This window comes from Rhipicephalus microplus, chromosome X (genome assembly GCF_043290135.1).
Source record: "Rhipicephalus microplus isolate Deutch F79 chromosome X, USDA_Rmic, whole genome shotgun sequence".
Taxonomy (NCBI): domain Eukaryota; kingdom Metazoa; phylum Arthropoda; class Arachnida; order Ixodida; family Ixodidae; genus Rhipicephalus; species Rhipicephalus microplus.
In genome coordinates this window covers 31,133,017-31,146,953 of record NC_134710.1, presented here as the reverse complement: position 1 = coordinate 31,146,953, position 13,937 = coordinate 31,133,017, and the positions used below count along the sequence as shown (strand labels likewise).

At 42.5% G+C, this 13,937-nt stretch overlaps 1 protein-coding gene across 2 annotated transcripts in view; it reads left to right on the top strand.

Moving 5' to 3' along the window:
• Slbp (Stem-loop binding protein) overlaps positions 1-11,046 on the top strand; it is a 52,054-nt gene extending 41,008 nt beyond the window's left edge. For both annotated transcript variants that reach the window (XM_037426727.2, XM_037426726.2), the window contains exons 4-6: positions 3,522-3,641; positions 5,678-5,839; positions 10,735-11,046. In XM_037426727.2, the coding sequence (XP_037282624.1) occupies positions 3,522-3,641; positions 5,678-5,839; positions 10,735-10,849 (397 nt within the window). In that variant the 3' untranslated portion in view covers positions 10,850-11,046. The remainder of the gene's footprint in view (positions 1-3,521; positions 3,642-5,677; positions 5,840-10,734) is intronic.
• The last annotated feature ends 2,891 nt before the right edge of the window (positions 11,047-13,937 follow it).

The following is a 13,937-nucleotide window of genomic DNA, read 5'->3' as shown; positions in this document are numbered from 1 at the left end:
GTGAAGCCCCTCTCCAGGCAAAGCTGTGCGAGGGCGGCATTCACATTCCTGTAGTGGCCATTCAAATGACAAACATCAGACAACTGTTCTTCCCCTTCGCGGTACCGATTCTGCCCCTGAGGAAGAATGGCAGAAAAAGCTACATGCAACGTGGGATTGCTTTCGATGATTCCCTGAGCGAGCTGGCGATATTTGTCCATGCACATGTTGACACTGTCAACAGTGTTGTTCGTGCCAACATGTACAATGACAACATCAAAACTGGCCAGCTTGTCAGCAATCATTGAGAGCAAGTGCTCAATCCTTATTCCTCTGTGTGCGGCAACGCTAACAGACAAGCCACGGCGCGATGGGAAATACTGGTCCACGTATTTCATCATCGAATCGCCAGCTACTAACACACGCGTCATGTTGCACACAATTACAATTCAGAATTACACCATGAAAAAAATGAAACAAGAAAGTGAATATTTTAATGTAAAACACGGCTGTCAATTATGCAAATGCACTACGCCACAGATACGAAGCACGTTAACACGGATGACCAAAGAAAGGGCCGCGTACAGATATTGCTAAATCAGGCTATACACGAAAAATCACAAAATTACGTATAGGGATGGATATAAACAACGTTCGTAAATATAAAATAGCAGTGGAATTGAGCGGTTGAGCTTAGATGATCATGTTCGAGGCTTGCGAATATGTAGCAGAACAAGGCCTGTAGACAGCTCGCAGAAGCAACACCCAGCCCTACTCCAGCAGCAGCAGCAGCAGCTGAGTCGCGTTCCAATTCAGTAAATTCAAACAACGCGCTAAATCGGAAACGACGTATTTCGTGACAATTTTTGTGGCGTCACTTCCGTGCGGTGAAGGAGCCACTTCTGTGTGGGGATGGCTGCTGCGCCGCGCGGCGCAGCAGTCACTGCCTTTTTTTTTTTAAATCTCGTAAAAACAGATGCAACTTATTATCCTAATATCTGCATCTGTATAGATCACACTGAAAATTTGATCATGAACAAGCTCTTAGTTTGCAAATATGGCCCGCAACCATATGTTCACGCTAGTCTCTTAAGATACAGCAAAAATGTCAAAGTGGCAAATTTTATTTCAGGCCTTGACACACCGTGAAAAGAAAAATTAGGGATGTGTTGGGCCCATATGGTGAAATTGTATGAAGCACAGAATTCACAAGTCGACGTCACATTTAGTACACTTTGGGGGCACAGTGGTTCCCAGTGCACCTGCGCCGTTTGTCGTAAGGCACAGCGTCAATGAATAGGACTGTTCTGCCATTTAAAATGTGAACCGTACGGCATGCTATCAGCAAATATCGACGGTTTTTGATTGCCAGTTTCTCTTGGTCTGTTGTCCCATCTTGTAAGATAGCTTTAAGAGATTTTCCTCCGGAATTCAAGTTGAGGGATGTTGAGGGATACTATGCTGCGAATAAGCACTGCACATTGCTTATGTATTTGTCACAAAGTGAACGTCTCTCATCGGCATTTCTTGCAACAAATTGCAATCTGGCAGATGCCTACATTTGTATTTGTCTAGTCATTGCCTTCCTTGAAGCAGTTATATTAAGAAACGGCACTAGGGCGAGCCACTCTGATCTTCTGTGCACTTGAAGATAACTTCGCGTCAGGGCATGTCCTACACCTGGGCAGATATTTGGTGATTCATTGCTTTTTTCTTAATACTCTGCTCCATTTTCGACACACTCGCATCCACCAATGCGATGGCCGTCAGCCAACACTATTTTAGCACTTGCTTGAAGCTGCCTACCATATAGGCTGTCTATGAAATTTCTGGAGCCCTTCACCACAGTGTCTCTCATAATAATATTGCAATTTTGGCACCTGAAATCTCTACATTATATATTACACTTACATTGTCTATGAGAGCATCGGAATCCTTATCTGTGATATTGTCGTCAAAGTAGTATAGCTCAATGGCTCTTCGAGTGTTTTGGCTATTTCATTTGAAGTAAACCTGGGCATACAATAAATTGGCACAGGAGTGTTGCGGAAGCACCCTACAAGAAGTGTAAAACAAAGTAACAACCAGGACCAAAATGCGGAGTCTAAAAGCCTAGCGTTATCATATGGCAAGACGTAAAATAACGCACTTGGTCATCAGGAACACATTAGGCAATCTGCTTCAAATTTTCACCTGAGATTTTATTGTGCAGGTACTCTACCGGGGTATGTGCATCACCCTATTGCAAAGCATAATACCATTACAAAATTCGCTTACCCGAAGGAGCATTTCATGCCAACGCGGCAAAATGTAGAACTGCTATTTTGCGCCTGTTTTAGCAGCCCCCCCCCCCCCAATAAACGCAGAAAACGTCTACTACGTGGGGTCTAAGGGATAGCCTCAGCTATCACAAGGTATATTGCTGTGATTTGGCAAGATAAGCGTGACCCTAAGGTCAAGTTGGTACCCAATGGGCTAATGGGGATCAAATAAATGAGCTTTTACTGTATTATCCATCAAAAATTATGCAGGTATGTTGAATAAAATAAATGTTTTGCTGGCTTAGGAAAGTGCTCACACCAAAAAAAAAACCACAGGCACAGTAGCATCATTTGCATATGGCTGCATAGTTTATGCCAGCACCTGTCTGCAAACAGCTGAAGTCTCACCTGAGCAGTGAACGTGCCAGTACCAAGCAGTTACCCTTTGAGAGGTCGGAGCTTGTTTTTGCGAATTAAAGAAACCCTAACTCGGCACCGTGTGCATGTGTGAGTGATAGTCAAAGTGCTGGCCTAACAAAACCTTAGAATAGAAACTAAAGGTCAATGGCACTAGAAAAAAAATTCCCTGCAGTGTCAGTCACCACTTGCCAGGCAAGAAGGAAATGGTTGAAAGAGTGGCACATTTGTCATCTTTAGATATGGCATTATACAGTACTCACACATTCAATTGAGACAATAAATTTGTTAGTACAACCACTGCTATGGGTAATTCCTTGAGATAAACACATCATGTGATGACGAATCTGACCCCTAAGGATAATGTTGGCTCTGATTTGCATGCTAGAGTAGAAATTATGCGAATATGACTTTAACTGAAGACAGCGGAAATGTAAGTATGTGAGTGACTTGCCTCAATTCTGCTGTTTCAATCCATGAGTACTGTACACGTACAGGGACTATGGAAAGAAACACAAATAGCATGACATGTGAGTGCGCTGGTGTTTGCATTTATTATTGTGATCTTACCGTAGTGGCAACGGAAAGACCCCAGCATGGTCCTTAAGTGCACCGTGCATGACACTACTAACTTTTTATTACCAGCCAGGCTACAACCACTTAAAAATATATGCAGACGGCAAAGCGCATAGATGTCGCACTGTTCACACTTCTTTCCATCACAATTGGGTATCATTTGGGGGCTGATTTAGAATTGGCTGTATTGTAAGGTACTCTTTTACTTACAGGTACTCTTTTACTTACATATTTTTTCATATTATTATATGTTACGCTGCCTAATGGTTGATGTTCTTAATCATGCAGTCGCAGTCCTGACGTACTACTGTACGAAACAGACCCTCAAGTGCTCGGCAGGCGTCTAAAGCAAATAGAGTATGGCAAGAGTACTGCAGGCTACGAGCAGTACTGTGCTACTGTGCCCAGGTAAGTTATTTCAATGTTCAGGGTTTGTCTGCAAACTAGCAGAACCGATTTTTTCCTGTAAAAATGGGGTGAGTGGGGATATTACTTCACTGGTTAGGTGGTGGGGGTCTTAACTACCAGCACACCAGTGTTCATGGAGTGTATATTGTCACCATTGATGAACGAGTCACCGGGTATGAGCCACAGCGGCTCGTTCATCAGTGGTGACAATATCGACTTTAGGGTGAACCCATTTCAAGGTGCCTTGTCATCTCAACAATGAAAGGTTTCTTAGGGCAGCATTGCCCAGTGAAATTTTGCTTACAATCAAGAGCAAGAGCCCTGACACAATTAAGACCACTTATGGATCAAGGGTTTCTGAAATTGCTCAAATTTTGGGGGGAGGAAAGAGAGTGAGTTGAAGGTGAGCAGCAGTCGGGACGCCCTTCAATGGCGAAAAGTCAAGACAATGCACCGAGCCACACCACCTTTGCTATCATGGGCTTCCTGACCATACATAAATTGCACAACTTCTTGAGCAACCCTACAGCCCAGATGTCACTGGTTGAAACTTTTTGTGGTTCAACTGATTCAAAATGGTCGTGAAATTATTGTGCCATCACTCTGCCAAGGCCTCTTGGGAGGTTGTTACAAGGAAGCTGGAGAGCATTCCAGTTTCTGCATTTCAGGGAGCCATCAGTGATTGACATAGTCGCTGGAAATGCCGTGTTGATGCAGGATGAGCATATTTTAAAATTAAGTCAATGTTCAAAAGTGTTGTGGCTCGGGCGAGTTAGTTATCCATCAACTTGGCTTGTGTTAGCGTGGCACATATGAAAAGAAAAAGGGAAAGATGACGGAGACATCTAGAAAGGTAGGCACTAATCTTCTAGACGTCTCTGTATTTTTTACCCTTTTCTTTTCTTGTGTGCCGCGCTAACACAAGCTAAGTTTAAATCAATGTGTCTAAATTATCAATGAATTTTGTCTGAAAAGTTCAGTCCTGCTACTTACCAAACAAACCTTATAATGAACATTGTGTGAGAACCCATATAAGGTAGAAAGGGCTCATAATTTTTTTGTATTCATTTTTTCATTAATTTTGGCACAATTTGCCGAGTTTCTGCATATTTATATGACGGGTTCAAATATGCTATTACTTTTGTAGTATAATGTATAGTTTTTAAATGCTAAATATTTTACATGCTTTTTAGGGAGCAAGGCTGTTCCTAAACTGAGGGAGTTACCATTTAATTCAGCTTATCACAATAATCAGGAATCTCAAAGGAGTGCAGTACAACAAAAATGGATGTTATAAATCCATTTGAACATTAATTATTGCATGTTGAACAATCGTGTGTTAGTCATCGTCCAGCTGGGATTTCTCCAATGAGTGCTCAATATTCTATAAGCTTTGTTCAAATGTGTTTAGAACATCCCTTCGTGTTGTATTTCACACACTTCTGCTGATTTCATATTATTTTGACATTCATCACAATGAACAACTGCTATTCGTTAAAATGCTTTTGTGAAGAAGTTGGGTTAGTTATAACCAATGGTTTGCTTTTTGTCAACAAAATTACTGCTGCTTAGATGTCATTCACATATAAAAAATCCTATTGCTTATGAAGGCCCCGCCGCCGTGGTCTAGTGGCTAAGGTACTCGGCTGCTGACCCGCAGGTCGCGGGTTCGTATCTCGGCTGCGGCGGCTGCATTTTTGATGGAGGCGGAAATGTTGTAGGCCCGTGTGCTCAAATTTGGGTGCACGTTAAAGAACCCCAGGTGGTCGAAATTCCCGGAGCCCTCCACTACGGCTTCTCTGTTAATCATATGGTGGTTTTGGGACGTTAAACCCCACATATCAATCAATCTATCAAATCAATTGCTTATAAAGGAGATCTTCTGCTTTCTCTCGGTCTGAGATCACATGAGCTCATTGCCTATTTTTCCACCTGATTAGGTGGCAAAGTGAATAGATTTCTAGTGAGTGTCGCCACTTCTGTCTGCTCCAATCTTTACTGTGAGCACAGACTGAGACTCTGTTTTTACTACACAGGAAGAACCGATCCAAGAACCACCCACGCACACCAAACCGCTTCTTGAAATACAGCCGAAGGTCATGGGACGCCCAGATTCGCATCTGGCGCAGGCAATTGCACATCTGGGATCCCCCAACAGAACACTCGAAGAATGCAACTGATGAGCAGCCAAGTAGTAGGTGTGTACCATTTATCTCCTTACAACCACTGCACTTGGCTCCACGCATCAGCAGATCTTCGTGAAAAGTCTGCTTTAGTTCTCTTGCAACAAATCTTTTACAGTCAACAATGGATAATTTGCAGTTTTGGATGCCTTCATGGTACTGCCACATGGGCGTCTGAAATTGTGAGCTTTGAAATGCTTAATTAAAGGGACACTGAAGTCAATTATTAAGTCAATGTTGATTGTTGAAATGGCGATCTAGAAACCTCGTAGTGTTACTTTTGTGCCGAAGAAGGGCCTATTGTGAAATAAAATTACGTTTTAGTGGTCCGCATCGTCTCATCTCGGATCTCGCCATGGTTTCCCCGCTATATTGGTGACAGCAACATGAGTACCTGTGAATTATCTAGTAAAACACAGGGGCGCAACAGCTATGCCGAGCTGCGCCATAATCGTGAAATTCACTGAAATTGTGCCAAAATGCCCAGCCTGCCTCAAAATTTTCTTAGGTGCGCTGATTTTAGCGAGAAAGGCATGCCACGTCAGCCACTTGCAATTGGCACCATCAGTCAAAGTGCGCAGACCCTAACTATAGGGCCTAGAAATACTTCAAATATTCTAGGCACTCGCCCTGCAATCACATGACGTGATCAACCACGCAAAGTAACAACACTGTGTGCCCATCTGTTCGCTGAGCACAGTGGATACCTATCGGTGAGATGACGGAACTTCAAGGCAAAATGCGTTGCTGTAGACACCGACGCTTCGCGGGAGTGAGTGAGCGAAATAACTTTATTAGGTCCATAATAGACGCGAGTTAAAATGTAAATTTCCTAGGCTGAAAACGTGGCTATGACTTGTTAAGAACTAAGGCTGGAGCCGTATGCCGCGTTTTTCTCGCCCGAACAAGCTCGACTTGCTGTGAACGCCGGTTTTGCCAGCGACCACATTGGTTGCCTTAGCAGTGGCACATAGAATTTCTTTTTCTTGAATTTGCGTTGTCCCGGCCACGGTCCTGGTGATATATGTCCGGTACCACCGCCGTGCCAATGGGTGCATGCTGTTGTTACTTTACCTGGGCGAACGCTCCTTGCATTGGAGCCGAACCAGCATCTAACCCCACGGTGAAAGAAAAAAAAAAAGTGGCAAGTGTGTGTGTGGGAAGGTGTAGCGGTTAGAAAATTTCTTGGCTTGTGATGGCAATCTGTGCAGAGGATGCTGCTTAAGCCATCTTTGCAGCAGTACACCGGTGCCCTTCGGAAAATTGTATCGAGATTAGAAAGGGTCTAATAGTGCTAGTCACGGGACACTGCACATTTTGTTCAGTTACTCGTGCGTTTGTACGCTATGTAATTCTGAGTACCAGTATAATCAATGATGTTTGAATAAGCTACTGGCGATTATTTATAGCAGTGTGTGACAATTTTGCTTCCCTAAAAAAACTAAATTGTGCGCCAGTTTTTTTTTTTTTTTTTTTTTTCACCATCCCTATTCCTCGGTTATACGAATCTCTCAATTTTCAAGGTCGTGAGTTTGGCAGATCTATATTTAAATTACCAGAGTCCGTCAAATGATTTGACAGGTGCAGCAAAGGCTTCATCATTGTTCGCTCCGTGGGGTGGTTCAAAATACCTCTTTCATTGAAATAGCAGTGCTCATGTTCACACTGCACGGTTTAGGTGATGTTGAATGGTTTATACAAATATATATGTATATATATATATTTTTAATGTATATATTTTTTATATATATTTTTTATACTGCTCCTGATGTGGATTTTAGTTCTCCAAAGGTAACATTTTGCTGTTCCAAAAATTGCTCTATATTGTATTTCGGCTGTTGCACCCCTGAATACAGGGCAACCTCGCTAATTTGGAGCAGCTGGGAATGCAACATGATCATGAACTAAATGGCAGTGCGCACTTACAAGCACAAATGTATATCTTCTGAAACAGGTACAGTACCACAGCAGATGTTGCTAAAAGTATCTGCCAGAAAGTCTTTTGTTCGTTCTGCCAAAGTGCAGAAAAGATACCGGGCTGGCACTCTCAGAACGATCGTTTTATCGCGCGCAGTGCTGACGCCAAAGAGAATTCTGAAGCTAATACAGGGTGCGGCCCTTGCGGGATACGCAGCGACTAAAATAGCGATAGAACGGACACTATCGGCTTTCACCGATAGGTATGTACGCTTTTATACTGCGATACTAAGCGACAACTGACAGTTTCATTGAAACGCGGAGCGGCCGCGTGGACTCACATAAAGAACTAATTGCCTGTTTTTACCACCCTGAATACGTTTTTCTTTTCATTTTGATCCGAGTATTAAATGAGCATGTTTTGTATCACAGACACACACCCACACACATTTGTTGGTGGTAAGTCTTGTAAGCTCATTAGTACTGAATGTTTAGTGCGAACCACTGGTATTTTTTTTACCAGAAATAACTTTGACAATGATGTTTTACCCTAGAAAGCTTCTCCCCAAATAATTTGCGTTGCTCCAAAACAGCATTATTCCTGCTCCTTGAGCTGCTCAAAAATTCTCAAGTCCACTTCCACTCCTGTGGAAGTGGACTTGAGAATTTCACTCCTGTTTCTTGGTGCCGGCTGCATTGCCGGCTGCAAAGCTAGCAATCGGTGACATGTTAGGTGTTTAAGGGGACACTAAAAGCAAATTTTAAGTAGTCATTGATGGCTGAAATAGCGATACAAAAACCTCGTGTTACTTTCGGGCCAAGGAAATGTTTGTTTTAAAATAAAATCTCGTTTCAATGGTCCATACATCGTTAGCACACTTCAAGTCACCTGCCTGAAAATCGGCCTCTGTGATGTTGCGGTTGCCTTGCCTTTACTGCGTGGCCACCGACATACACCAACCCCCATATTCATAAACGCTCCTCGACTCGAATTCCATCCTTCACTTGACTGGGTTGAGCACTGCGCCGCTGCTCGACTGAAATTGACGCTGCGCTTCGCAAGAATCGCTGCAGAATATTGCCGATATGCAGTGACTTGGTTTGCCAAGAGACGGCGCTCCCATCGGCTTTTTCAAGTCGAGGAGAGCTCTTGAGTGAAGGAGCGTTTGTGAATACGGGGGCAAGGGTTGTAGGAATGCAGAATTACAGCACAATGGTGTCGACATCGTGTGATGCTTTGTACAACCACAGCCATTGACAGGTTTGTATTTGCCTAGAGTTTTTAAAGAAAAAAGTTATTAAAAAGGCAATTTATTTAATTTTACGCACAATTATATTGCTGGAACGCATTCACACCAGAAGTAAAATGCGCAATGTTTTTGCAATTAAAATTTTGTGCTTGCCTGGTTCAGGTGGGCCTCGCTAGGTGGTACGCACTGCCTATCCAGTCCACCCTAACCAGGCGAAAACGGAACTTTTTCAACCAACTGCTATTTCATATGGTAATGCCAAGTTCTTTTTCTGTGAATCGAACATAAATGAAGAAGCAGCATTTTATTATATTTTGTAATATACAGATGGATCTTTTTTTTTTTTTTAATGCAGCTGGTTTGAGTGCAAGTGGTTAATTGCAGTACGGCCCTTTGACGTCGTTGGAATCATTTCAAAATGCCCCACTTATGGTGCTTATGGTGTCGTAAATTTACCATAATTTCTTGACAAGTTGAGCACTACTGTTCAAAATAATGATGTTTTAGATGTTATCAAATATTGATCTTTCACTCCGACATAAATTGTTTACCTTCGGTGCTCCTTTGAGGCAACTGGTATTGAATAGATTCACTTCACATCGGTGCAAGAAGTGTCCGGCTCTCGCTGTCCACCCAACACCATGATTCATGCTTCTGTGGCCATAAATTCATCCCTGGAAGCCCTCAAAGGTCTTATGAAGTCAATATATATATATATATATATATATATATATATATATATATATATATATATATATATATACCAGATTCTTTGAACGTCCTTCACGCTGGACCCGACGTATTGTAGGCAAGAAAAAGACGACGAAGCTTTCGTGGAAGCGTCTTTACTAAACGTTTTCAGCTGGTGGACCAGCCTTCGTCAGAGTGACGAAGGCTGGTCCACCAGCTGAAAACGTTTAGTAAAGACGCTTCCACGAAAGCTTCGTCGTCTCTTTCTTGCCATATATATATATATATATATATATATATATATATATATATATATATATATATATAAGGGAAAGAAGTGTATACCTAAGGGCTCGTTTTTCCGTGTTTTAACACAATATTAATGAGATATAACAGACAGTAATGCCAAGGAATGTACAGGGGAAGTTATCAGAACCAATGGAATGTAAATAAGAATAAAGAAAAGTGTATATATATATATATATATATATATATATATATATATATATATATATATATATATATATATATATATATATATAAGGGAAAGAAGTGTATACCTAAGGGCTCGTTTTTCCGTGTTTTAACACAATATTAATGAGATATAACAGACAGTAATGCCAAGGAATGTACAGGGGAAGTTATCAGAACCAATGGAATGTAAATAAGAATAAAGAAAAGTGGATGAAAAAATAACCAGCCGTGAGCAGGCTGGTTATTTTTTCATCCACTTCATATATATATATATATATATATATATATATATATAGAAAAAGTTTTAAAAATGGCAGGCAGGGGAAGATAGAACCTTGCCATAAAGAAATCCATGAACTTGGGTTGTGTGCTCGAGCTATTGTCTTGACTAGTGGACTTGCCTTCCTTGAGGCTGAGATAACTTCGTAGAGGAAGACAAGCCCAGTTCTCGAAACGCCAGCTCGAGCACAGAACCTCTGTTTACGAATTCTTTCATGTAGAAAAAAAATTCAAGTGAATTGATGTTGGCGTGTGTGTGTGTGTGCACACTAAATACAGAAGTGCCCTTTTTATTTGCAGTCCTGATCTCGATGATGATGATATTCTTCTTGATGAAGATGTTCAAGCCCTGTTGTCCGAAGCTGACTTTTCTGTACAACCAACAGAAGTGGCAAAGAAGCTGGACTTCGAATAAGCGCATTTATTTTAAACAATGTGTTTTAATGTATTTCTCTTCATGAGGTCCTTGTTAGAAAAGGCTCGTTTCTGCTGTATTATCGCATTTTATCATTTTACCGGTATACATTTTATAACCCAGAATGCATGGTGTGCTTTTAAGTATGGTTGTTCTTATATATTCAGACAAATAAACATACCGTATTTACTCGATTATACCACGCCCTCCCACCCACAGGTCGCGGGTTCGAATCCCGGCTGCGGCGGCTGTATTTCCGATGGAGGCGGAAATGTTGTAGGCCCGTGTGCTCAGATTTGGGTGCACGTTATAAAGGACCCCATGTGGACGAAATTTCCGGAGCCCTCCACTACGGCGTCTCTCATAATCATATGGTGGTTTTGGGACGTTAAACCCCACATATAAATCAATCAATCAACCACACCCTCGATTGTAATGCGCACACGGTTTTCACGACGAAAAAAAAAGTAAGACATCGATTGCAACGCACACCCATTTTTCTCGTTGGCCCACACGATCACACTACTCAGGAAAACGACTCCTTTTGGGAGCGTCTTCCGTTTAAATATGAGGTACGGGGAAAGCTTGTGCCTATCTGATGTGCAACGGAGCATTGCCGACACTCTTGTTTTACCGTGGCTTGATGTCGGCATGCGAACTTGCTTTGCCCCCTTCTCGACGGTTGTGGTGCCAGGCATGTCGAAGTAAAGAGGCGTCTGATCGGCATTTCTGATTTGCCCAAGCAGGTAGCCGTTGTTGTGGCGCAAGTTTAGGGCGGACCTCTGAAAACTGCGAAGCTTTTCTTCGTACTCCTCCGGCAAGTTTTGGCGCATGCCCGTTCGCTTTCGGAGGGAAAAGCCTTTCCTCTTCATAAAGTTAGTTAGCCAGCACCTGCTCGCTTTTAACTGGCTCCGCGTTAGCCCTTTTTCTAAAGCTAACTGCATAGCCCGCACTTAGAGCAGTTCTGTCGTCACTGGCCGCTGTGCCGCTTGCTGCTCAAGCACATAATCGGTGAGCAGCTCTTCAATTTGCGGAAACCGACCCTGCTATGGTCCTTTGAAGCCCTTTGCATGAATCTTTGACAAAAATGCTTTTGTTTCCGCCAGTCCCACACGCACGTTTCGGGAACTCCGAAACGACCGCGATGCGGCCCGATTTCCGTCTGTTTCGGCACACGCGATGACTTTTCTTTTAAAAGCGGCATCGTGGTGCACTCGTTGAGTTTCTGGAGTCGGCCCTTCCTTGCCGTCGATGCTAATGAACTACAATATGACGAACTCCTCAGCACACGTACTAAGTGCCGCACATGGGAAACACATGGACAGAAATGGCCGACGCGCCATGCTGAAGTACGTAGGGGGCAGCCATTTTGGAAATGCCGATGGCAATAGAATCACCGTATTCATTTTTTTTCGCACTTGATTTTAACGCACATGCGATTTATGAACTCGCTTAACCAGAAAAAAGGTGCACGTTATATTCGAGTAAATACGGTATGCTTATGCAGTAGTAGCATGGAATGTTAAACATCCCTGAACATATATTTTTGCTTATATATTCTGCTTATATTCTGCATATATTTTTGCTTATATATATTTTGCTTATATATATTTAACATATATTTTTGCTTTGTTTTTTAAGAGGGTGGGGTATGAGACGTGGTATGAGATGTAGATACAGGTATTGGATGTATTCTACAATTCTTTTAGTCTACATGATAAGCTTGCACTACGAAATATGTGCAATACTCCGCTCTAGAATTTTCACTGTACACACTTGTGATCGGAAGCACTTATTGTCTTAATGTACTTTTGGCAACTGCATTTACGATGAAATAACTGCATTCATGTGTATTTTTTACAACAAATTACTTGGGCACCTAATATACGCACTGTCATAACTAGATAACCAGTACCTTGAACATGCCATGCCGGTGCTGCTCACTGAAGTGTGATTGATTGATATGTGGGGTTTAACGTCCCAAAACCACTATATGATTATGAGAGACGCCGTAGTGGAGGGCTCCGGAAATTTAGACCACCTGGGGTTCTTTAACGTGCACCCAAATCTGAGCACACGGGCCTACAACATTTCCGCCTCCATCGGAAATGCAGCCGCCGCAGCCGGGATTCGAACCCGCGCCATGCGGAATGAAGTGTGTGTGTGTGTCGTACAGTCACTGTGGAGTGGGTGCCATAGTATCCTGCCACACCTTCCACAACTTGAAAACGTTTGCTTAGTGTGTCTGTAATTGCTATCACAATGAAGTGTTGGTAAGTTTACTGGCTCGTGCAAACTGCAGCATGACAAGTGCATTACAAGCAATTTATGTAGTATGGTAGTTACAGAATATTGTATAGCCAATATTAGTACAACAATGGCTTGATTTGCCAAAATGCTGGTGTTATCATTTTTGGTTGTGAGTGAGAAACTGGTGTTGGCCAAGAGCTGAGGTACATGCAAGCTACGATAGGAGCCGAAAGGTGTTCGTACTTTGGCTTTCCTTTTGGCACAGTTTGGGTCGCCACTGAGAAGCCAAGGCAGGCTAGCGATTGGGATGTGTGTGCAATGTGTACAGTAAAATCTCGTTAATTCAAACTTGAAAGAGACACCCTGGTCGCAGCACAGCTCGGTGTATTTTTATGGGGGATAACTCCTGGTTATTTTACACGCCGGTGTTTTCGATGGTTAATTTGAACTGGGAGCCCTTGGTTTTCATTGCTCCTCGGAGAAGTGATGATAATTTGTCACAAAACTAAACCAAGCCAACTTTACTAGAGATGTGAAACAATGAAACAGCCGCATTTCTCGGAATATGAAAATTCGGACGAGCACTGTAGCTCTTGGGCAAGCCACAAGCAATGCTCATGAAGTTTCAACAGAATAAATTTATCATCATAATCATCAGCCTGACTACGCCCACTGCAGGACAAAGGCCTCTCCCATGTTTCGCCAGTTAACCCAATCCTGTGCTTTCTGCTGCCAATTTATACCTGCAAACTTCTTAATCTCAACGAAGTGAAAAAACAGCGCGTAACACAGGACACAGGACAGAGAAGAGACGGACGAGGCGCCCAAATAAGCACTG